General features: G+C 36.2%; 2 protein-coding genes and 1 long non-coding RNA gene across 3 annotated transcripts in view; all 3 read left to right on the forward strand.

The window, feature by feature from the left end:
- LOC107718224 (sortilin-like) overlaps positions 1-10,818 on the forward strand; it is a 22,168-nt gene extending 11,350 nt beyond the window's left edge. Inside the window, exons 3-18 of the mRNA XM_016525219.1 lie at positions 2,018-2,091; positions 2,288-2,390; positions 3,200-3,361; positions 3,437-3,510; positions 4,565-4,614; positions 4,722-4,849; positions 5,246-5,390; positions 6,068-6,223; positions 6,311-6,417; positions 8,178-8,280; positions 8,646-8,817; positions 9,152-9,342; positions 9,483-9,672; positions 9,790-9,906; positions 10,137-10,277; positions 10,788-10,818. Coding sequence (XP_016380705.1) covers positions 2,018-2,091; positions 2,288-2,390; positions 3,200-3,361; positions 3,437-3,510; positions 4,565-4,614; positions 4,722-4,849; positions 5,246-5,390; positions 6,068-6,223; positions 6,311-6,417; positions 8,178-8,280; positions 8,646-8,817; positions 9,152-9,342; positions 9,483-9,672; positions 9,790-9,906; positions 10,137-10,277; positions 10,788-10,818 — 1,944 coding nt within the window. The remainder of the gene's footprint in view (positions 1-2,017; positions 2,092-2,287; positions 2,391-3,199; positions 3,362-3,436; positions 3,511-4,564; positions 4,615-4,721; positions 4,850-5,245; positions 5,391-6,067; positions 6,224-6,310; positions 6,418-8,177; positions 8,281-8,645; positions 8,818-9,151; positions 9,343-9,482; positions 9,673-9,789; positions 9,907-10,136; positions 10,278-10,787) is intronic.
- A 3,145-nt stretch (positions 10,819-13,963) lies between these two features.
- LOC107718195 (uncharacterized) lies at positions 13,964-14,965 on the forward strand. The gene is made up of 3 exons (XR_001637391.1): positions 13,964-14,001; positions 14,559-14,695; positions 14,898-14,965. It is a non-coding gene; the product is annotated as an uncharacterized LOC107718195 (long non-coding RNA).
- A 263-nt stretch (positions 14,966-15,228) lies between these two features.
- LOC107718225 (nuclear transcription factor Y subunit alpha-like) lies at positions 15,229-24,353 on the forward strand (the record flags this gene model as incomplete). Its single annotated transcript, XM_016525220.1, has 7 exons — positions 15,229-15,372; positions 15,488-15,593; positions 15,736-15,884; positions 15,997-16,173; positions 17,161-17,271; positions 18,783-18,833; positions 24,019-24,353. Coding segments are annotated over 7 exons (951 nt in total), but the record flags the coding sequence as incomplete, so codon positions are not given.
- Between the last annotated feature and the right edge of the window lie 1,947 nt (positions 24,354-26,300).

The following is a 26,300-nucleotide window of genomic DNA, read 5'->3' on the forward strand; positions in this document are numbered from 1 at the left end:
ATGGATGGATGCGCTTTATTTCACTTCTTTTGGACTGATGCACTGCAACACCGCGTACTGCCATTAAACAGCTTGAAAGATCAAAGTCAATTTTTAATATAACTCCGACTGGATTCGTCTGAAAGAAGGAAGTCATATACACCTAGGATGCCTTGAGGATGAGTAATTCATGGGCTAATTTTCATTTTTGGGTGAACTAACCCTTTAAATATACCGTTAAAAAGTTTGGGGTCAATATGTTATTTATTTATTCATTCATCAAGGCAGTGTAAAATTGATAAAAATGACTGTAAAGAGTAAATGCTGTTCTTTTGAACTGTTTTCAACATTGACAATAAGAAATGTTCTTGACCATCAAATCAGCATATTAGAATGATTTCTGATGGATCTTGTGACACTGAAGACTGGAGTAATGATGCTGAAAATTCAGCTTTACCACCACAAGAGTAAATTACATTTAAATTGTATTACACATAGACCCATAGAAATATTTGGGCCCTGATTTAAAATTCCTCTCTACTTTGGGATTTGAACCAACAAATTTCTAATTAGCCTCAATCCTTCTAATTCACTAAGTTACTTCCACTATGTTTACTAACCAGTAGGCGATCAAAAAATGTGTAATTGTACGTTCAACCCAAGTCATTTAGCTACTAAGCTGATCTGTGGTCGCTCCATGATCTGACTCGCAGGAATGTGGCCTTACAATCACACGTCAATGCGAAACAGGAACAAGTGAATTACAGCTCCAGAGCCTGAAAGACTCTTCATAGCCTGGCTTGACAAGACCTCAAACCGTCATTTAGCGCCAACAACACTGGAGGCTGAATCCGTCTCTTATACAACTGAACCAAAGTGCAGCTGTAAAACATGTACAAGCTGTAATTACTCCTGCAGCCCAGCCTTCACCCAGCAACAACAACACTCGAATGCATTTCTGTTAAGTCTGTGCAAACATTTTCAAAGAGCGGCGCCTTTTGAAACACCTTTTCTATTTTTGAGGCGTCATAATTAGCACCCTTTCGGCAATTACTTATTGCACCTCTAACAAATATTGTTCTGTTTAACCTGTTTTTTTTTCAGGCATGCAAAGAAAGGACTTCCCAGAAATCTTTGTTTTGTAAGAAGAAACATCAATAAAAATTTATACTATTTGCGTTTTTAAAGACAAGAATCCCTCAAGTCCCTGTGTTTTAAATAACCTTTAGTTTACATTTTCAATGTAGAAACTATATGACTAGACAAAAATCTGTATAGTGCAGAACGAGTCATTAATATTTTTGGTCCATTTTTCCCAGAAGAGAAAGGCTGAAAGATTAATTATTGACTTTCTATTAAGTAAAGAGAAATTTAAAACGTCATTTATTTATTTATTTATTTGTTCATTCATTCATTCATTCATTCATGCAATTCTTTATTTTCATCTTTTTTAAAATAGTATTTTTCTATTTTTTTCAGTTTAAAAACCTTTAGCCTAGCATATTTGTCTGCCCTGAAAGCTAACAGACATTTACTAAAAGCCATAAAGCTTTGCTTTTGACGGGTTATTTAATACGCAATTCATCAAAAATGTTTGCTGTTGTAAATTTTCATTTAAATATAATAACTTACTCTGCCTCTGAAACGACTTTCCTTTTCAGCTGATAACACCTAAACAGTGTGGACTACTGATTAATGATTTTTAATTTATTTTGGGGGAAATGTCACATTATGGAAGTAGAATGGATTGCAAATACTATTTCATTTTGACTTTAAAAGATAGAGACAGGAGTTAAATGAGAATTTCTCACCGTCCAATCAGAATCGTCTCTGCAAGCAAGCGCCTGAACTTGAGTGATAGCTGAATAAAGTAAGTGTGAAGGGTGAGATTGTGACTGTGCTCAAGTCCAGGCATGTGTCCCGCAGTATCTCGGCCGAGCCAGAGTTTAAATCTCTATGAATGCTTCACTGCACTGTGAGTTTCTGAGTCTTTCACATGCACATGCTATAATATTCACAGTGTCCCTCTCCTGTGCAGGTTCTGCTGGTGCTGACCACATTCCAGGTTCCTCTTTTTATCATGCGGTTTGGTCAGTCCAGACTGTACAGAAGGTAAGAGTGTCTTTTAAGACTGTGTCCAAGTTCTAGCTAGAAGGATTTAGCCGTTTTTAATGATGCAATTCACAGAGTGTAATGAATCCTTCCACTTCCTGCTCTGCGTTTGCCCAGTGTAAATGTTGGTACACATTTGATTGATTTTTAGCTGTATCACATGATCCATAACTCCCTCTTATCTCTTCTGGGTCAGTGAAGACTATGGAAAGACATTCCAGGACATCACCGACCTTATTAACAACACCTTCATACAGACAGAGTTTGGCATCGCGATTGGTCCTGAAAATTCCGGGAAGGTGATTATTTACTTCTCTTCTGTAATATTGAACTGATCTGAAAGGAGTATGCCGGGTTATTTTCAATGTAATGAAAGTGTCTGTGGTGTGCTGTGAAATTTTGATGTGTACAAGCAAACAAGTTCATACAGGTGGAAAAGTAGTCCCACGTCAAAAGGATGAGCTCTAGTAACAAACATACACTTCCATCCAAAGGTTTGAGGTCATTTGTTTGAGAAATGTATACTTTTATTGAGCAAAAGTGACAGTAAAGATATGTAAAAAGATTTCTATTTGTAGTAAATGCTGTTCTTTAGAACTTTTTAATCGTCGGAGAATCCTGAAAAAAATATGAAGCAGCACAAACTGTTTTCAATATTGATAATAATACGAAATGTTTCTTGAGCAGCAAATCAGCATATTAGAATGATTTCTGAAGGATCATGTGACACTGAAGACTGGAGTAATGGTGCTGAAAATTCAGCTTTGATCACAGGAATAAATTACATTTTAAAATATATTAAAATAGAAAACAGTTTTTTTAAATGCTAATATTTTTTACAGTATTACTGTATTTTTTTATCAAATAAATGCAGCCCTGGTGAGCATAAAATACTTCTTTCAAAAACATAAAAAAGGTCTCACCAACCCCAAACTTTGGAAGTGTAGTGTTTTTTTTTTTTTTAACTAAAGATACTTTAGCAAAGATTCAAGCTTTATGTTTCTGCTTTTAAATGCTTCTCTTTCCATTATAAGTGTGTTTACCAAGTTTCCTGCACTTCAATAATTTTTTGATTAGTTACTGAACAGGTTCATGATCTGTCCCACAGGTGATCCTCACAGGTGATCTAACCGAGGGGAGAGTCACTAAAATTTTCCGTTCTGTTGATTTCGGCAAGAGCTTTGTGACCTCTGAGCTTCCCTTCCATCCGTTAATGCAGATCGCATACAACCCCAGAGACAGCAACATACTCATGGTCTACAGCATCAATGTAAGACCTCTGATTAGACATTTCCTTACTGTTTTGTGCAAAAGAACATGTACTAATACGTTTTTTTTTTTTCAGTATGATTTATGGCTGTCTGAGGACTTCGGGGCCAATTGGAGGAAGATCCATGAGACTGTTTGTCTTGTGAAATGGTATGTCCATTAATATGCATAAATGAATCCGTAACAGTTGTCTCAGAGTTGTAGCCAGAGTTTTGACTACTGGCAAGGTCTGGGCCATATTGCAGCTAATTCTGGCCCACTTTGACCATCTGATTGACCAGTTTGCTTTTTATGCCACATATAGTGACAGCTAAATATAAAATTTTATATAACTCAGGATGCTAACAAGATTTGCTAATGATTAGCTTGCTTAGCTGCTACTAAGTAAGTTTTTAATATATCTCCAAGATTTATTGTAAGAAACCCTGCTGTCTGGTAACTTGTAAATACGATTTTCCTCCCACTTTAAGAAAAACTGTGCATCGATCCTGACTGCTGGAAATTGGAGCATGCATCTTTAAAAAAATATCTTGATATTTTTATGTGCAATATGCAAGAGTTCTTCATCCAAAAAGTCTTTTTTGTTCTTCATTGTGATTGATCACTGTGTGTCCAACTGCTTTCTGATTTATATATTTGTTGTGGGTTTGAATCTCATCGCTGCCTAGAGCTAATTTAGGTTTAAGTATTTTAATAACCGGTCATTTCTATTTACTGTCAAATGAAGCATGATCTATTTCAATTTCATTTTTATAATGTACATTAGTTTGAGGTTACAGTTCTCACACGAGAACATATTTCATTCTGTTTGTTTATCTAAACATCAAATTAGAGCTTTTTCATGGAACATATGGTTTTTGAAATAGCCATGAAGAGACCCATGTCATTCCAAACCAGAATCATTTACTTTGTTCACTCAAAAACAGAATGTTTAAGGTTTTGTTTTTCAAACAGCAAACATGTGTGGCTCCAAAAAGGACAAAAAAAAAGCACCATTAAATGCATTATAAAGCAATTTCTTTTAGTTTTACAATCCTAGCACTCATAAATATATCTTCATTACATTTGATTTCATACACTGAAGAAACTGAGGCCTTTGGTTAGCTCTGAACCATCCCTAACAGAGATGGCTTTTGTTTGCAGTGGTGAATTTGGGATGGCTAGATGGACATTTTTCATTGTATCTGTTTGCCTGTCATTTCAGGGGAATGGATGACACCATATTCTTAACCACAAACCCCAATGGATCCTGCAGTGAGTGACTTTATTTTAGTACAACTTTCAGGATCATTTGCACAATATTGGAAATTGATGCTGGCTGTTCCTCATTCGTCATATTTTTGAATTTGTCTCTCTTTCAGGTGACCGGGGAACACTTGAATTGAGAAAATCTTTAGACTATGGCAAAACATTCAAAACTATAGGAAGCAGGATTTATTCCTTCGGCCTGGGTGGACGCTTTGTTTTTGCATCAGTCATGACCAACTCTGTGAGTTCTCCCCATTAGTTTCGATGTAGTGTGTACAATTCTGTTTGCTGCCTACTTAGATAACATTTAATAAAAAATAGATACTTTCTTTTGACCAAAATCATTACATATACACTACTGTTCAAAAGCCTGGGGCTGCATGGCAAGTTTTTTTTAAATGTTTTGAATGACGTCTCTTACGTTCACCAAGACTGCATTTATATGATCAAAAATACAGTAAACTCTTACCATTTAAAATAACTGTTTTCTGTTTTTATATATTTTGAAATATATTAAATGCTGTCTATGTAGGCAGTATATAGCCAGGCGTCTTATTAGGTGTTTGACTAGAGCTGTAGTGTGTCGTGTGAGGTTGAAATCACATGCAGATGTCAGAAACACTTCTTTTATTTTCAGGGTTCCAAACGCATGATTCATGTCTCAGTAGATCAGGGGGAGACGTGGGATATGGCTCAACTGCCCACCGTTGGACACGAGCAGTTCTACTCCATTCTAGCCGCAAACTACGATATGGTCTTCATGCACGTAGATGAACCTGGAGGTGAAGCGAAGTTTTGTTGTTCAGCAAAATAAATCTCCAGTATATGAAGTACCATAATAATGTTTCTATGCAATATACAGATATGTATCAGATCACTTAGGTCTGAGGTTTGGATCAGTGTTATTTTAGTTATATTTTTATACTTTTATAGTACTTACAGCAATAGCTGTAGCTTTTATTTAGCAAATTAGCTTTTATTTTTATATTTTCAGTTTTAATTTTAATTTAAGTTTTATTTTTTTATATGCTTTTTTATTTTTATTAGTTTGTTTTTTTTATATTTCTAATTGGCTTTAATTTATTTGTATTTTAGTTTTAGTCTTAGTCATTTTAGTACTACAGCTTCAACTTATTTTACTACAATGAATTAAGGCCACATTTCTAAAGTTTTGCCTAATATTTGCACTTTATTTTATTTCAGCTTTATTTCAATGAATGCAAACTGTTTTAATGGTTATAGATTTTGGTAACAATTACAGCACTGGTTTGGATTTTGTATATGTTTTGAAATAAAACCTTAAAAATGAGGAAACGTGAAAAAAAGATGACTGTTAATACAATGAGTTTTCTGTGCTATGCATATAATATTCCTGGCCAGCCAATATTATATGAATATATGATTTGTAACTTTGACCTCATCAGAACCTGGTTACTAACAATTGTTTTTACTCCATCAGACTCCGGCATTGGTACCATATATGTTTCGGATGACCGAGGTACAGTGTTTTCCAAGTCTCTGGAACGCCATTTGTACACCACTACAGGCGGAGACACTGATTTCACCAACATCACCTCTCTGAGGGGCGTATATATGACCAGTGTGCTCGCTGTGGGTAAGGCTGTGACTGTAATCATAACAACACATTTAGGAAGAATTTCTATAAGTCTCATATTTGCTGTTGTGTATCTTCCCTCTCCAGATGGCTCTGTGCAGACAGTGATCACATTTAATCAAGGTGGAGAGTGGCAACCACTGCAGAGACCCTGGAACGGAGTTTGTGACTCCACAACCGAGTACCCAAACAAGGTGAGAGCCTCACAGAAATGACATAGCCACAACTTTATTTTAGACATAAATCATTGAAAACATGTAGTGTGGTGTAGTAGAGCCAGTAATCAAAAGGTTTCTGGTTTGTTCCCCTAAAAAAAACAACTAGTAAGAAATCACGATTGTGTCCTTGAGCAGGACAGTCGCAAGTCATCAAAGGAAAATCCACCATAAATACAGAATGCCACTATTAAACTGAACTTTTTTGGAGGACTGTTGTGTTTATTGTGTGTAAACATTAAGAACAGCACACAACTTGCAAACATTTGGTCTCGTTGACCATAAAAGGACAAATTGACTGTTGAATTGAATATACAGTATCACAGTATAACAAATGTCCAGCATTTGTTGTACAGAGTCATTATTACTGTTCTTAGAATAGTTCATACGCTTCATCCGAGTTAAAACACTTGGCACAAAGATACCACAATATCAATTAATTGTGGCGATACCGCAATAAAAATGTAAACTTCGGTGTTTCTTGCTTTAAAGTTTCCTCTTCTCTTGTGTTTGTTTGCATGATAGGACTAGGTGTTATGATCCCAATATTCAGCACCATTTAGCCGCACCATAGAACATTTTGAGCAGAACACAGCGAGACGCAGCAATTGTTGCGCTCTGATTTTGGTTCAGCAAGAATCCAGGATGATGGCCTAATCCATGTCCGTGGTTTTTGCCTCAATACCCAATAATCAGTCGTGAATTTACAGTTGCTTAATGCGTGAATGGGGAACAATAAGAAAAAGGACTAGTATGGTAAGATGGATAGATGAAGACAGTACAATTCTTGACGTTTTGATGATATGTTATGCTGTACATGATGTGTACTTATCTTTCATGGATGTTGCCAGTGAGACGCCTTATCCGATGTCAATCAGATCCCAGTTTCTGTGCGAACTTTAGCCTGGGTGAAAGATGCCTTTTGTTGAGGTGATGTTGCCAATGACCTTTGTATGGTGTTTCCACCAATGCAACACATCATCAGTTGTGTACCCCAGCCTCATTGGGTGTTTCGGCCCTTTATCACAAGACACCCTCAGCCGAGGCAGGCCCACCACAGGCTGATCAGACCCGGGTGTCCCCACTTTGTTACATGGTCATTTGTCAGCCCACACTGTGTCCATCCGCTTCAGCCACAGCCACTGGCTGCTTCTTTCAGCGACAGTAGCCAGTTCCCTGACTATCCTCTGCTGGACCTGTCCTCTGATGCCCAACTCCTTCAGCAGCCTTATAGTGGAGCTAGCCACAAAGCCCCTGCAGCCCACTTCCACCGGGTATACTTTCACTGTCCAGCCCCGCACCTCTGCCTCAGCTGCCAAGTTGGCATATCGCAGCTTCTTTCTTTCAAAGGCCTCATTAATGGCCTCTTCCCAAGGGACTGTCAGTTCGACTGTTATGAACTATTATTGTGGATATGTTAATGATGTTAACTTAAAGGGTTAGTTCACCCAAAAATGAAAATTCTGTCATTAATTACTCACCCTCACGTCGTTCCAAACCCGTAAGAACTTCGTTCATCTTTGGAAGACAAATTAAGATATTCTTGATGAAATCTGAGAGCTTTCTGATCCTGCATAGACAGACATGGGTGAGCAAATTTTCATTTTTGGATGAATTATCCCTTTGATATTTGATGCATGCAGATTTATTAATATTCATTTTGTTACTGAAAAAAAGCACTATGTGTGTAAATGTGTGTGATTTCATGTTAATCTCATATGCATCTCTGTCTTCTGCAGTGTAGTCTGCATATTCATGCCTCGTACAGCATCTCAATGAAACTGAACGTCCCCGTGCAGCCCCTCTCAGAGCCCAATGCCGTGGGACTCATCCTGGCACATGGTGATTACCGCCCACATTCTCCATCACATGTCTTTCTACGAGGCAAAACGATCCCTGACTCACATTCAGTGTAAACCTTCAAATAACCATTTTCACCACTTCCAGCTATGTGAATAATGCAGAGTTTTATTTTTTTATTTAATTTTATTTTTATTGAAGACGAATCCACTGTTTAGTTCCTCCAACTACAGAATTGAAGTTAAAGTTAGTTAGAATATATAACTATATTATTATTGTTATTATAATAATAATTATTATTAGATTATGTTATTATTTTAAACACTCTTTTATGGTATGATTGGGAGTTTTACAGGGCTGCTGCTTTTCTCCAACTCACGTCTCTTTTCCATCTGCTCTTTCATCAGGGAGTGTAGGAGGTGCAGTTTCTGTGCTTTCTCCAGACGTGTATGTGTCTGATGACGGGGGTTACACATGGTTTCAGGCACTAAAAGGCCCCCATCACTATGCCATACTAGATTCAGGAGGACTGCTGGTAGCGGTGGAACACAACCCCTCACACCCCATATCACAGATCAAGTGAGCTTTCTGTCTAACATTTCTGTATGTTTATAAGGCTTTGACCTCAGCATGTGAGTTAAATGTTCCAAAGATAATATAACAAATGAAACACTGGTGGTGCCCTGTTTATTTAAATGGTTATGTCTTGAAAATAGGTTAGAATGCAACTGATTTTGTATTAAATTAATATAATATAATATAAATAGTGCAAATAAGGATAATCTCTTTACGATTTTTTAAACTAGTATATAAAAATAAATATTCGTATGTATGTTTTAATTATTTACATTTTATAATTATTTTGTATTTAATTCTTCCATTTTTGTTTATTTCTATTATTTATTGTCACTAGGTTTTCCACTGATGAAGGTCAGTGTTGGCATGTGCATAACTTCACTGATGATCCAATGTACTTCACTGGCCTGGCATCAGAACCTGGTGCCCGTTCCATGAACGTCAGCCTGTGGGGCTACAGGGAAACCGTCCTGAATCAGTACTGGGTTTCTGTCACCGTCGACTTCAGGCATTTGCTCTCTAGAGACTGTGAGTGGTCTAATATTTCGAAAAAACATTTCATAAACTAATATAAAAACACACAGAATCTAGTTTGCTGTGCATGCATTTGTTAACATTCAGAAAATGGGTAAACATTGCCCTGAAATGACCAAATACTACTGCTGCAGGTCAGGAAAATGACTACATCCAGTGGCTCGCTCACTCAAGCGATATTAGTGACCCCACTGATGGGTGCATGCTGGGATACAAGGAAAGGTTTTTGCGGTTACGAAAGGACTCAGTCTGCTGGAATGGGCGGGATTACCTTGTCACCAAGGAGCCCACGACATGTCCCTGCACCCTCACTGACTTTCAGTGGTACGAACACATACCGACTTATCAAATACACTCAGTGAACTACAATGTGATTCATTTATACTATTCATGACGTACATTCAGTCTGTGATTCCAATCATTGTCTCTTTTTTCCTGCAGTGACTTTGGGTTCTACCATGCGGAAAACAGCTCAGTTTGTGTGGAGCAGCCCGACCTTATTGGCCATTCACTGGAGTTCTGCCTGCACGGACGCAAAGAGCAGCTCCAGACCAGCGGGTAACAAATCACTCTCTATTTCCACTCCACGGAGTTGTATTGAAACGTTCAGCAGGTGTAAGCTATTTTTGCATGTATTGCTGAATATATACTTCTTAGAAAATCTGTGAGCCTGATTGACTGAACTGGTTCGCATATGCAAAATTGTTGTGTAAGAGTTAATGTTTTTGTCATAGAATTACTTAAATGCTGTAAACAAAGTGTTAACATTCCCCTTTCTGTGACCATAGTTACCGGAAAATTCCTGGGGATCACTGTGAAGGAGGAATAACTCCAGAACGAAAAGAGATCGATCTGAGTAAGAAATGCGTTAGTAATTTGCTGAGGACAGAGCTACTGGTAGGTTTTTATATTATTATTAATGTTAAAATATACAGTAAAAACAGTACTATTGTGAAATATTAATACAATTTAAAATTACTTTTTTTTTTCTATTTGAATTTATTTTGAAATGTATTTTATTCCTCTGATGGCAAAGCTGAATTTTGATCACATGATCCTTCAGAAATTATTCTAATATGCTGATTTGCTGCTCAATAAATATTTATTATTATTAGCAATGTTGAATGCAGTGCTGCTTAATATTTTTGTGGAACCCATAATAAATGTTTTTAAAGGATTTGAAGCCGTTTTGTTGCCATATATTTCAAATTTATGCGAGTTGATGCACAAAATCAAATGGCTGAGGAGTATTATTTAACTAAGTAGTACTTTGAAGGCCTCTATAATTGGAGTATAATTTAGGGAAAAGAGGATACATCAGACATGAGCTTTGAAGTGTGGTTAAAACTGATGTAAGTGCTTATTTTTTTCATTGCTGGTTTCCTGCATCAGGTATTTAAATTCACCAAAGGATTTTCAGCTTTTGTTTTTCATATTAGGAAAACCGGTCTCCTTGAAGTCTGCTTTTGAAATCCATTGTAAAAATAGAAGCATCTTCAGAAAATAGCCTGCTCATTATTTCAAGAGTTACTGTGTGAGCAAATCTAGATGAATATGAAGTGTTTAAAGGTAATATTTAACATTCCCTGGAGGTTTCATGTGTGAGTTTCACCATAGATGTACACTGAGCCTTGTTTGTAGAGCTTGTAGGCTTTATTATACTAACATCCTGAGGATTACAGTTCGGATCTTCAAGAATCTAGTTTAGCAAAGCTTTAGTCATTCCAAAAAACAAATTTTACTTTGCATTCTGTCTGGTTCCCTGCCATTGCTGTGTGCTTAGATTGGCATATCTTCTATGCACGAATAATGATACATTCTTCCTTTCCTCCTTTCCATTGTGTGGTTTTTAATAATCTTAAAATGCCGGACCTTACATAATGGGTCTTAGAGACAATAGCAATGTGGTATCAGTCTGAGACCTTTTTGCTACGTCAGCAATAATTGTATATTCAATAACAAGACAACACTTTTAATGTTAACTATGACATTAAGTGTTTTTTTTTTCAACAACTCATCCTTCATTAGGATATCGACAATATTAAGTGCATCTAGTTAGCAGCCTAATCAAATATGAAAATGTATATTTTTTGGTCTGTATTGACTTTCAACTCTTAAATAAGCTAATTTGTAGCCATTAAGCTGATTAAGATTTGAGTGCAGTTTTTTTTTTTTTTTTTTTTTCCAAAAAAAAAAAAAAAATCCCACGGCTTAATTTGGACAGACACAAAATGTAATAAAGAGATAATAAAATAGATACCTCAGGGGTTATAGAAAACAGGGGACCACACATTTCATTGATGGGTTTGCATGTTGAAAGCAGGGTCCTCAGGTTTGAGATGGATGAACATGGCTTTTCTGAAGTCAAAGTGTAAAATGCTGTACCATTAAATGTGACTGCCAACAACAATAAAATAAAATAAAAACTCTTCTTGAAGTCGACGCTCATTGGCTTGACTTGAATCAAGTGGGTTCTTGACCCTGATGCACCAAGGTGAACTGAATTCATAAAGACTTTCACAGGGGTATTGCATCTCTTATTACAGCAGGTGCAAAAACAACCCTGTTCCTTATTTTGCACGGTACTGAGAAACCTACAAGGTCAATAAACAGCAGTTGGCTAATGTCAAACAGCACAGCATTCGTATTTTCAAATGTGTAAATAGTGTAAATAGAATGAGAGCAGCATATATTTAAAATGCAGAATAAAATCTGATTATAAACAGATTTTCCTTTTTTTCTCAATTTAGAAAATATGAATATCACATGAAAAAAATATTTAACTTGGAGAACACTGTCCTATTCATGATATTATATATGATATATGAACTGTACAGTAATAGAATAATTTTGTTTGCTGCCGTAAAAGTATAATAGCTGGGGTTTCTTGCCATTCTATAAGCTATATATAGTTTTAATGGATCGTTCATTCATCCAATTTAGAAATGTTAAAAAATCATGCAAACCTATACATAGGGTAATCTAATAAAGTAAAAATGAAAAACGTCCTGAATTCACTGAATTTGTTTGTATAAATTTCTCATTTATTCATTAACTTCAACTTTATTATTTTTTTTATGTAGGCCTACAGGTTTTATTCTTACATTTTATATATTTATTTGGTAACACTTTACAATAAGGTTCATTAGTTAACATTAGTTGACTACTTTAGTTAACATGAACTAAGCATGAACAATACTTCTACAGCATTTATTAATCTTAGTTAATTTCAACATTTACTAATGCATTATTAAAATCAAAAGTTGTGCTTGTTAACATTAGTTAATGCACTGTGAATTAACATGAACTGTATTTTCATTAACATAAACAAAGATTAATAAATACTGTAATAAATGTATTGTTCATTGTTTGTTCATGGTAGTTAATACAGTAACTAATATTAACTAACGGAACCTTACTGTAAAGTGCTACCATTTATTTTAAATGTTTCTCTGTTTATTTTTATGTAATATATTATTTCTCTATTTATTTCTATTTTGCTTTGGTCAGAGACATGTAGAGGTTGAGAGGGGGCGTGGCCTTTGTCTTGTAGGAGGGGCGTTTGAGCTACTGTTCATCGCGATTATAAACAGGAATAGTGCTGTTCGTGTATGTCAAGGTCCACTGTGTGGACGGCATGCGCACGTTTATCACTTATGTGGTTAAAATGATAAACAGTGTCGATAAATGGTTCATTTTTATTGTTTTTCCGTTACGCCGAGTTGGCGTCTCATTTAGGCCCAGTTTTGCGCCGCTCTTTGTTAAATATTCGTTGACTTTCACAGTGCCTAAGAGGTCGATGTCTTGGTTTTAATCAACTAAAGATGAGTTAATAAAACAAAGTATTCATATATATTTGGTTTAAACCAAATATATATTTGAAAACTCGCTCGTAACGTACATGAAAACACTGAGGTCGATGTGCTAATGTAGCGCTAGCAATGTTAGACAAAGAGAAAACGCAAGACACCATAGCGTTATGTACACCAAATAAGTACTGCAGTATTAAGTAGTCATTTGAAACGTGCTGTTTAAAGGGAAAAGTAGTTTCGTTTGTGAGAAACAACACAACAAAACCGTCTGAGATTCAAAGACACGACGCTTGAAACTGATAGTAATAGAAACTAGCACTGAAATTCAAACGCAGTGTTTTCTTGTACTTTTAATAATAGGAAATCATTTTGCCTATCGTTTCCTATATTTACATCACTGTATAATCAAACATTGCAGCAGCAAATACACATGTGATTCTATGCTATCTCGTCCTTTAAAAAACTACAAATATGGTCTTACACCTGGAAATTGGATATTATGTAGCTTAATGTGTCCTACTTTCTTGTAATGTCATTCAGCACAACATTTATATGTCAATCGTGTAAATAAATTAAGATTTGCATGTATTTCATGTACAGAATAAAATCTGATTAGTGATTAGGAACAGATTTTTTTTTGCTTCTCAGCTGAGAATGAAAATGTATCAAAGTTTTAAACGATAAATGTTTTTCTTTAACTGAGAACACGGTCTCATTTCTTACTGTTCCCCCCCCCCCTTATTTCTTTATTTTTTAAGCATACAAAAACAATAATCCAGGACAAAAAGCAGAACAGAAATATATTGAGAGTATCACACTTTAATAATCACACAACAAAAAGGTTATTAAATCTTCTTCTTTTTTTTGTATGTTTCATATTTTTCAGGGAGAGGGAGTAAAAATAATCACAAAAGTGATTCTATAGTATACTCTCTTTCAAAAAAAAGTATCAAGTATCAAAGTTTTAGTATTCCTTGGATACACCATGATACTAAAAATTGTCATATTCATGTACCATTTATAAATTTATATAGTACTAAAAAGAGAACCATAGTGCTACAAGTCTAAAATAATGTTATACAATGGTACTTTTTAGTACTAAATAAGTCAGTAAATATTTACTAAACAATTGAGTAAATAAGTCTCAATTTTTAAATGCTGTATTAGAAAACAAAGGTAACATAACACATGATATATACAGGGAATTAATTTAATACATGCTATTAGAGAATTTACAAAAAATCTTATAAAATTTAAAGAAGCTGACTTGATACTAAAATGATGTTTGTTGTAAACCAGCAATTAAGTCAAGCATCCTCTTTTAAGCTTCTTGCATTAGATGCATGTGCTGTTGCATAATATTTCAGATTTACGCAACGACTTGTTGCTATTTTTCAGACTTCAGTTCCGTGCTGATCTCATTACTCATAACCCGCAGCAGTCAGACGGCAAACATGGAGCAGTACACCACCACCACAACAGCTAGTGGAGAGCAGATAGTGTTGCAGGCCAGCAGCGGACAGATCCAACAACAGGTAATCTGTGACCTTTACCGACAGTATCTGAAGTGGATAATGCAGTACCCTATTAAATTTGCATCAGAGATGCATAAAAAATGCATAGACTAGTATTTTTAATATATCTAGTAATAAAGCATCTCAGTGTGGTATAAAACCACAGGAGAAATGTTTTTATGTGTGTTTTTACTCATTCGAGAGTCCTCTATCTCTGGCCCAGGGCACAGTGACTGCGGTGCAGTTGCAGACTGAGCCTCAGGTAGGCCAGACTGCGGCCCAGCAGGTCCTTCAGGTAGTGGTTGGCTCTCTGAGCATGTCTGCAAATCTCCATGCATGTCATCTCAACATTGCATTGCACAGAGATCCGTTTGCTAGTTGCATTGTAATAGTAATTAATGCAATGTTAAAATATCAGATATCTGTGACCTTTGCGCTTTTTGCATCTGTCATGATGAGTTTATTTCGTTTAAGAACCAGTCAGAAAGTTTGAGAACCACTGCAACGTAGTGTTCCATCAAAATATTGGGTATGAAATTGTAATGAAATGACCAAATGTGGCACAGATTCAGCTGGTACAACCCAGTCAAATCCAGCTTCCTGGTGGACAGACTTTACAGCTACAGGGTCAGCAGGGACAGACCCAACAAATCATCATTCAACAGCCACAGACTGCAGTCACTGCAGGACAGAACCAGGTAACTTCATTTTATCACCTTTTTGTGCAAATATGTAGGAGAAGCCTCTATAAACTCTGCAAGCTTGCAGTTAAATACAAATTATTAATAAAGTTCATGATAAATGTTTTCTTAGGGTCAGCAGCAAATCACTGTGCAGGGTCAGCAGTTAGCACAAACTGCTGAAGGACAGACCATCGTTTACCAGCCTGTTAATGCGGACGGGACCATCCTACAGCAGGGTAACACTGCTACTCCTCTGCAAAACATTAAGCCATAAACATCATGCACTTTTAAGCAGTTAAATATACATGTGTTTGCACTACTGATGACATGTAAATAATTTGCATTTGTAAATAATGCATTTTGTGATTGTCCGTCCAGGAATGATCACTATTCCAGCTGCATCTTTAGCAGGAGCTCAGTTAGTCTCAGCTGGATCCAACACAAACACCACCAACACGGGTCAGGGCACAGTGACGGTCACACTTCCCATGGCAGGAAACATGGTCAATGCTGGAGGAATGGTCATGGTGAGCACTTGTGGTCATTTTTATCTATTACCAAAAGTGAGTTTGTGCTATACAGCTAATCTATTTAGATCACACTTCCTAACCTTATTGTGTGTGTTCATAATTGCATCAGATGGTCCCAGGGGCTGGCGGGTCGGTTCCCACCATGCAGCGCATTCCTCTTCCTGGAGCAGAGATGCTGGAAGAGGAACCTCTGTACGTCAACGCTAAACAGTATCACAGGATCCTCAAGAGAAGACAAGCCCGTGCCAAACTAGAAGCTGAGGGCAAAATACCCAAAGAGAGAAGAGTATGTGTGCTTTTTTTTTACAGCAATAACAATGACTTTCAATGGCTTTATGTGCAGTGACTAATATATATATATATATATATATGCAAATGTTATATTAGATTATATCTAATATATAATCTATCTAATATCTATATCTAATTATATTTAGATTTACATTTATATTTGGATTAATAAATAAATAAGTGCTATATTAGCATAGTATATTATATATATAGTTTTAAGAACCGCAAAGCAGTTCTGATTATTAATTTTGTTTACCTTAATAATAACTGTATTAATAATAAATGAATTCATTTAAAATATTAATAATATTTGGCGTGTATATATGTGTGTGTATATATATATATATATATATATATATATATATACACAAACACACACATATCCTTTTTATTTTCTTTAGATATAATATTATTTATTTTATTTATTTTTCTGGTTATTTACAAGCTAAACCTTTAGTTCAGGCTTCATCTTAAAACTCATTTCTAAAAATTCTTAAAATTTCTTTAAAGGATAGAAATGGCTATATAATATCATAATTAATATTATTTGTCCCATTATATATAAGAATATTAATGCAATTCAATAATTATACTGCAGCTTTTATTGATATTCCTTGGGAAATTTTGCTTAAGGTTTGTTCTAAATCCATTAAAATATTAAACTACTGCAGTTAATTTAGCCTGATCTGCTTGAATAAAGAACTTAATTGAAACTTTTATCATTAAAGTATTTGCATACTGAGTTGCAGTTTGTATTCTATCTTGAATTTATTTGCATATGGAATTATGTTTGATCTTTTCTTTCTTGCATCTGTTTAATCACTATTTTTGTCATGACAAAGCAACTCTGATTATTCATTTTCTGTAATTTATTAAAAATAGTTTAATTTACTTTATTAAAAATCTCCATATTTGACAGGTTTCTGTTCAACACACCATGTATGTGAATATTCAGTATATTTTCTTTCCCACTCCCTTCCAGAAATACCTGCATGAGTCCCGTCATCGTCACGCCATGGCCAGGAAGCGCGGAGACGGTGGACGCTTCTTCTCTCCGAAGGAAAAGGAAGAAATGGCCATGCAGGCCCTTAAGGTGAGCGAGGGGCTTGAGCTCAGCTCTCATTGGCCAGCCAGCTCTGCCCCGCCTCTGGGGTAAACTATCCAATCCCAGCTTGTGTCCGACCCGAGAGACTCTATACACCTAATTTAATTTAGACCATCCATACGCTGCGGCTCTGCCTGAGCTACCTCATGCGTCTGTGACACATTCATGTCCAAACTGTCTCTGTCTGTGAGTTAACTGACATTTCCAACCAATTAAACTGAACATGCATACTAAGATCTTAGTATATATGTTCTAGTATATAGTATGAGCAAATACAATGTACAGATTGGTCCCCATGTTTGTAACTGCTAGGCTGCCTTGTAGCTTTTCACTTCCTTTAATAATTTCATTATTTAGCTGCATATCTTTGTGTGCAGCTTAAAGATAGTATGTTTGAACTCTAATTGGAAACGGCTTCTTTCAGAAAACCTCAGCTGTAAACATGGGTGATTAGCACGATTTGCCCTGTCAGTGTTTAAGGTTTCTTGTCTTAAATGTCTGACTGCTACTTTAAAAGGAAATCTTCAACCTTGACGTCTTTGTTCTGTCTGCATTTCTGCCGTTTGTCGTACCATGCTGTAAACTTCTACCCAGACTGCTTGTGATAGCCACTGAGATGTATTAAGCTGTGTTTATTTGTCCTTTTTACCATCTTACTGGTATGAATAGCCATTCAAAATGATGTGTTTTCATTAGTGATGTATGGCTTGGCTTGCGCCCTTTAACGCTCTTCTGTCTTTGCCAGAGCTGTGGCTTTGTTGTTGCTTTTGCCATTTTATGTTTCTTACAGCGGGCTGTATGTGGGCTTTTGTTTGCATTCATGTTTGTTACTTGATGATATATATATGCCCTTTTTATGCAAATAAACCTTTGTTCTTGATTTATACTTGGTTAGTAATGCCTTGCAGTTTTTTTACATGCTGATAAAAAGTTCATGTTGAGTTTTGGTCATTTTGACCTGGAGAGGATTTTCTTTTCCCCATAACTAGTTAATACATTTCTCATTAGGCTGTATTATTACCAAATATTAGATTCAGTCTTTTCCGTTTTCTTTTAGTTAACACAGGTTTTGTAATTATTTTTTGGAACTGATTGGTCATAGTCCTCATTGATCAAAAGAAAACAAGTTGGTGGTAATATAGCATAATGAGAGTTTTATAAGCAATTAAAGCCGGGCATTTTTGGGAACACCAAATTAGGTAAAAGGATTTTCAGCACAGCACAAGGGTTAAATATTACATTTTTATTGTGCAGAGTTGCATTATAGACTAAGTCTTCAATATAAAATGTTATATATTTTTAGCTTCGTTCATTGATAAATAAATCGCATAGATGGTTTGAAATGCATTTTAGAGTTGAGTCAATCACTAATATTTTATATATCAGACACATTGATCAGAAAATTCTCATGGTTCAAACAGGTAAGAGTTCAACTCCAGTCACCCTCTCATAGCATGTCGTATTGATGAAATTTTCATCATCTTCCTTTTTCCTCACAGAAATCTGAGCAGGATCAATCTGAAGAGGACACAGTGGGCCACATGATTCAGGTGGCATAAACTACCCTTTCCTCCACATGTGTTTCAGTCAGTCCTTTATGCTTCAAATTTCAACACATGGTTTCTGACTTCCCCTGATTTATTTCAGTTGTCATATAGACTGAACAATTGTTTTTGTTGTCCAATACTGCCATGTAAAACATACAGATATTGGGAATTTGAGTTTTTTAAAACCATCTCACCAGGCCAAAAGGTGTACAAGTGTTTTCTGTATTTATGAGGAACTACTTTTCATTTTAGGGTCAAATGTGTTTATGATTTGTTACTTTAGACATTTCATTCCACTCCATTTCTTTATTTAATTAAAAAGTAACATGTAAGAGTTGATCACAAAAATGTGAATTACAGTTGATTTTTGTACTATGAGAAGTTTTTACGTATACTGGATCAGACTGAAATGTTACACTTTTGTATGCACTCGCGCTTTTAGTTGGTCCACCGACCATTTGTACATCCACCCACTCTCAAACATCTCCCTTTAATGAAAACCTTCACTTATCTCCTTGTATTTTCTATTGATGGCTTCCTTATATGAAAATAAAGGTTGATGTTCTGTACATGGTGGCAAAATCTGCTTTTTAACTTTTGTTAAATGCAACGTTTTAGATATCCATTGAAACATACTGGTATATCAGACCGTTTTTAGGATCTACACATTCTCACGGGATGAGTCCAGCCATGTTTGTGTTTCCTTTTGCTAAGTTACAGACACACCCATTTGATTGCCATTATTTAATAGATCCATGATGCATCTGTACCCTGAGCTCTGGTGGAGTTGTTTTATTTGAGTTAAAGGGATAGTTCTCCCAAAAATGAAAATTCTGAAAATCATTTAAATGATGACAGAGTTCATTTTTGGGTGAACTGTCACTTTAAGACCTTGAGAGATTTTGCTTATGCTTTAAAATGTCACTTTAGGAAGAACATGGCATTAAGGAGATATGATCTCAAGGGTGCGCTAGAATAGAGATAATCAGATTAAAATGACTGGCAGATTGATCGTTTACAGCAGAGGGCGGTATATTACTGAATCAGTTGTTACTATTATTTTGGTGGCCTCATATTTGCATATGATGAGTGACGCATTTAATTGGATAGTCGGGAACAACTGGTTATTTTACAAATGAAAGGGCTTTGAGAATACTTCAAAGAACACACAATGTGTCCTCAATGCAATGCAAAACAGGTCATCAAAACACACAACGGATGTTAATAGCAATATGTTTTACCATAATCATTTGCCAAAAGGCAGGATAGCTCGACCCCAACCAGCTGCAGACACATTTTATGGCACCTTCAGTGGGAAATTAAGAAATTATTTGACAAAAAGAAAACATTGATAAAGTCTGTACAAAACACACAGGGCTAGTTCTTTGAGAATTGAAAATTCTGACATAATTTACTCACCCTCACGTCATTGCAAACCTGTAAGACGTTATTTCTTCCTTAGACCATAAAAGGTGGTATATAAAGCACTGTAAAAGTGGTCCACATTTGTGTTCCACAGAAGAAAAAAAATAACATGGGTTTTGAACAACATGAGTTGAGTCGTCATTTTTGGTGGAACTATCCCTTTAAATTACATTCATACCTAAGCAAACATCATGCATTTCCAAATATCCGCTTCCTCTCAGTTTTTGCCAGCGAGTTAACATTCATCACGCTTGACATTTGGGCATGGTCCCCCTTGACATGCACCAGGTGTCAGATGGCCACACATCTGCCCAAAAGTTCAATGTGAATATCCATTTGAATGGATTCAGCAGATTCCAGAGAAATGCTTCTCATTCCCGTGTGAGAACGACACTAATCCCACTGCAGCACTTGGCTATGCTTTGGAAGAAGGGTAGGATGATTATGTCTAAAACGCTGCTCCATAAAGTTTGCAACCACCCGGTGTTAATCAAGACAACCTGCACACATGGCGTAAAGAACCTAAAACAAAGAAAAAGGTGAAAGCTTAGCATTTCTTTTTTTTTTTTTTTTTTAATCTGATACAAATGTCTATTTTTTATCTACTACTAAAAATGCCAAGGTCATGGATTCGATTCAAAGGATCTACTCGTACCAGATGTGAACAAAGCTGAGGACGGCGAAGAGAATTCCAGCGAGGAGGGACACTGGAACAGCCAGCAGAGCAGTGATGATACGATAAAACCAGGCCCTGGACACCTCGAAAAGAGCGTGACTCCAGATCCACACCCGATCCCCACTGCGCACCGACACCGGCTCTGCTATCACATCCTCAAAACTAACCTGTCGGAACAGAACATTCAGAAAAGTAGCATCTCCTGCCCTCATCTGCTTTAAAACAAATACAGCTTGAACAATGCCCCTAGGCAGCTATTTTAGTCAGTATAAACACTATATTCAAGTACCTTTTTAATGAATGGAAAGATTAAGCTGGTGAAGCTAATATTGGCTAAGCTAATTTTCATTAACATCACCAATGAACCTGACAACAAGAGTCATAAATCATGAATTAGATTTCATTTTTACAATTTAAGGCATTATTTTTACATTTAAATGTATGGATACTATTAGCTACATGAATATGGAAGGCCAAAACTGGCTACGTTAACACTGGCTAAGCTAATCTTTCACTAACGTACCTCCATATTACCAACGTACTTGACAACAATAGTCATAAAATCATGATTTAGATTTGATTTTACATTTTAGGCATGATTTTTACATTTAAATATATGGATACTATTAGCTACATGAATATGGAAGGCCAAAACTGGCTACGTTAACACTGGCTAAGCTAATCTTTCACTAACGTACCTCCATATTACCAACGTACTTGACAACAATAGTCATAAAATCATGATTTAGATTTGATTTTACATTTTAGACATGGTTTTTACATTTAAATGTATGAATACATTAGCTTTAACATGAACGTGAAAAACTAAGCTGGCTAAGCTAATATTGTCTAAGCTAAAAATCTTTCACTATCATATATTAATGAACACGACAACAATATTCATAAATCATGATTTAGATTTGATTTGACATTTTAGACATTATTTGACATTTAAATTTAGCTTAAATGAATAGGGAGAGCAAGCTGGCTAAGCTAACATTGACTTTAGTCTCAGCCTTGCAGACATCACGCCCACAGACCGTTGGCTAAACGTCTGATGCATGCAAAAGTGGAAACACTTCAGGAGTTTCGAAGTCGTCATCGGATTGGTTGAATTATACAGGATTTCCGGGAGACGTGTTATGTCGCGTTCTTTAACGTTCGCCTGGAAACAAAGAGGCCGTGGCGCCAAACCCCCCCCTCGAAAGAAGAAAGCCGTCGTGTTTACAACTGTGACGACGAGCGCTTATCAGCAAGGGCGGGCCTTGGCCAATGAAAGCTGCCATGGATTCCAGACCTTCAGCCGTCAGTCTGAAGGTCTGGCTACGCGAGACTAACGTTGGCTAAGCTCATTTTCACTAAATAAATTAAATCACAATTGTCATATTAAATTTAGCTAATGCACATACATGTTCTAAAACAAATGAGCTAAGCTTGATTCGCTGTTTAAATGAAAGGCTACAGCTGCAGTATTGAGTGTATATGTTAATTTCTCTATGAATGGACCGTCTCCATCTGTGGTACTTCACAGCATTCGATATGAATCTTAACCTCTTAAGTGCAGTATTTTAAACTGAAAACTGCAATAGTATTAGCAACAGTTTATAACATAAACAATGCTGCAGTGGCTACTGCTAGTTTTTAATAGCTGTGTAAATCTGTCTGGTCAGCTCATTTAAGAAGTGGTTGCTATTATTGTCCACATCATTGGAGATATTCACACATGTTCTTCTAATCCATCTCCTGCTACCAGCTGTGGTTGTCTACAATGTCAGGACAATGTTCCTTACTTTGGATTAGAGTGGATTCAACAAAGTGGAATCTAATTCAACCTAATTGACCTGCCAAAAATGTCATAGAATGCAAAGGTTTTGGAAGTATGATTGATCAAAATCCAGCATTGCAAAAAAAATATTTATTTATTTATTTACAGATATTTAAAAATTCTTAAATCAGGAGATATTTATTTGAGAAGGAGAATGACTTGATATATTAAGTCTTGCTTTTGGGAAAAAAATTTTTTCAAGTGAGTTTATGCTTAATATTTGTCAGTAGGTTCTTTTTAATCAGTCACAATTATGCTTAAAGGGGTCATATGATGCTTTTTTAAAGATAATTATTTTGTGTATTTGGTGTAACAGAATATGTTGACATGCTTTAATGTTCAAAAAACACATTATTTTTCAAATACTGTACATTATTGTAGGTCCTCTATGCCCCGCCTCTCTCAAACGCTTCGTTTTCTACAAAGTCCCTCCTTCCGACAAGTGCAGTCTGCTCTGATTGGCCAGCTGACCCAGTGCATTGTGATTGGCCGAACACCACAAGCACTCGTCGAAAATGTACCGCCACTTACCAGAATCGCGAGCTTCATCTTTCAAAATAAATGTAATGACAGAGCCCGAAAGGGGAACAGAGTCGTGTGACAGACGCAGTGATGAAGCTGCAAAACTCCGCATTTGAACAGTCAATAGTAGAACGAGACGTTTTAGGGGGGCGTGGCAGAGTCTTAACTTAACTTTTTTTAGTCTTTGCAACTTCAGGGATCTTATCTATGCACAATCAGCTTGTAACACTCCAAAGAGAAAGGAAAACTTGAAATCGCATCATATGACCCCTTTAAAACATTATCTGTTAATGGGGTAAGAACAAAATCTTTGTTTTCCATTTGAATTACATATTTTTATTACCCCCACTGACAGATATTTATCTTGTTTTAAGCATAAACTCACTGGAAAACAAGACAAAAATGCAGAGTAGGAAATAATTTTTTGCAGTGAGTTAATTTGATGGGTTGGAGGTTTTGAGGCTGTAGTCTATACAATCACTAGAATCAACAGTGGTTTGTCATGATTGACATTTATGAGATAATATGTCCCTGACCCTTGAATAACTTTTCCACATCAGCCACTGTCCCAATCAAAAGTGACATTCTACAGACTCTATAATGCTACAATGAAGAACTGTAGGTGGCCATGAAGAGATTACCTTAAGACACTCATTTATTTGTCTTGGGTCCCGTTCATTGATCAGAGGCCTGGTGTCACTCTGTGTAGAGATCACATCTTCTTCTTCCTCTTCCTCCAGGACTGTTTCCAGCTGTGTCTTCCACGTCTGTTGTTCCTCGTCGTCCTCTCCATCCCCTGCATCCCTCAGGTCGATCTCAGTTTCCCTTGCGTCCATACTCCGCATCATGGTGCCCGTCATCAATATAAAGGTTGTAAGGTCATAAAGCGGCTCATCAACAGCATCAAAACATACATAAACAGTTTCACACACTCTCACACATATACACTGTGAATAGAGAGCTGGAGTGCTGTCTTGAAGCTGAAACAGGGATATGGGATATATTAGGAAAGTGACCGTGCCCTAACAGGCATTCCCAAACAGGCCCCTATGGGAAGATACCAGCACCCACTGATGCATCTGCTATAAATACCCCATTAGTGACCGGTGAAATGCAGACCACTGGTAAGCTTAGAAGAGCTATTAAAAGAACCAGCGGATCAAGAATAGGATGAAATATTTAATCGAATGGAAGCATTTATTTTGAGCACTGATTGAGATTTAATTTGATCAGTGTGTAGTATTTGTTTGCAAATTTGGTTCAAAGATTATAATATTAAATTTTATTGTTTATGGACATTATTTGTGAATGAGTATGTGCAAAATATTAAAACATTAAAGGAAACAAACTGACTTTTGTTTCTTGCCATATATCTGATACCCTTAAGGCCATCTATAACTTAAAAGCTGCAAAGTAAACTTTTAGCATGAAAAGACTTTCTCTTCCAGGAATGGTTAAAAAATATTTAATTTTAATAATGATATTTTATTTTATACAACAGGGGCCAGTTGCATAAACATAGCCACTATGTTAAGACTGTGTCTTAAGAACTAGTTTGACCAACTAGCTAAGCAAGAAGTAATTAGACTTACTTTTTGGATTCAAAGTAGACCATTCTCCCTTTTTATAACTAACTAACTAAAAAAAAAAAAAAGATGACTAACTTTTTAAGACTACTCTAAGCGGTTTATGCAACCGGCCCCAGGTGGGTCCTCAAATCTGATTGGCTGATAAGAGTGCGATATTAGAGTGATAACAGAACTCCTCCAACCGTTTCACCGTTTCTATCTCTCTGCTTCTTGTATTTATTTATCATAGTGAGTGTCATGGCGGCGCCCCAAATCCACTGTAATTGACAAAAAGTACTGTTTTTGTGTCACGGAATGTAGTTTTAAGAGTTTTTTAGGGGATAATGTACTTGTTTAGACTTCAAATATGCGGTTTGTTAATAAAAATCATGTCTATTTGAAAATTTGTGTTGACATTTTCGGAGATGTGAGCTTTAGGGCATCAGCGGCCATTCAGCGCTCATGAACCCGCCGAGAGCAGCCTCACCTCGGCCAGATCTTCTGGAATTTGCCGCTGGCTCTTGATGTCTCTATAGTGGTGGTTAAACATGAAATATTATTCATTTTGGGTAAATCTAACCGGCAGTCTTTGGTCTCATTAATCTATTATTTGTTCCAGAGCAAATTTTTTTTTTTTGGCTGCATGAACCCGCCGAGAGCAGCCTCACCTCGGCCAGATCTTCTGGAATTTGCCGCTGGCTCTTGATGTCTCTATAGTGGTGGTTAAACATGAAATATTATTCATTTTGGGTAAATCTAACCGGCAGTCTTTGGTCTCATTAATCTATTATTTGTTTCAGAGCAAATTTTTTTTTTTTGGCTGAGGGCAAAATCTCATCACGTTATATTTTATGTAACTTTAATGCTGTATGTCAGAGCACGAGAAGGGTCTTTGTACTTCAGACTGAATTGTCTAGCAACTTTTATTATGGCTGTTGTTTAGTATTATTCAATAAAAAATATTTTATATAGTAGAATTTAGTATTTGGAAACAGTGTGTGTGTTCGTGATTGTGATTTTAGTGACATTGATCCGCCATTATGGCGACAAGAGACTGTTTTACGAGTCAGCGGTAAGGACTTTTATTTTGAAAGAGACTGAAACAGCTTGTAAGACGCTGTTAAGTGTTAACAAATGCACTGAGCAGCGCTGTCTTCGGAAATCACAGATGAAAGGATAGTACGACAAAGATATCGCTTTCCTCAGCGGACATTCAGACTAATGTTTTATTGTGAATATGAGATTGAGCTGAAGAATGAATGCTGTATCAGATGCAGGTAATCACACTCGCTCAGTCCATCTCTCTCTCTCATTATACTCTACTTCACATAATACAGTGAGCTTTTAATACAGTAAGTTAATACAATAAGCTTTCGAACAAGCAACTCAACATTCCTTCGTTACTAGTTCTAAAGTGACGTTTTCGAATTAGTAACGGAGGTTTGAGCTCAGCT

This window comes from Sinocyclocheilus rhinocerous, unplaced genomic scaffold, assembly GCF_001515625.1.
Source record: "Sinocyclocheilus rhinocerous isolate Xijiao unplaced genomic scaffold, SAMN03320098_v1.1 scaffold1111, whole genome shotgun sequence".
NCBI lineage: Eukaryota > Metazoa > Chordata > Actinopteri > Cypriniformes > Cyprinidae > Sinocyclocheilus > Sinocyclocheilus rhinocerous.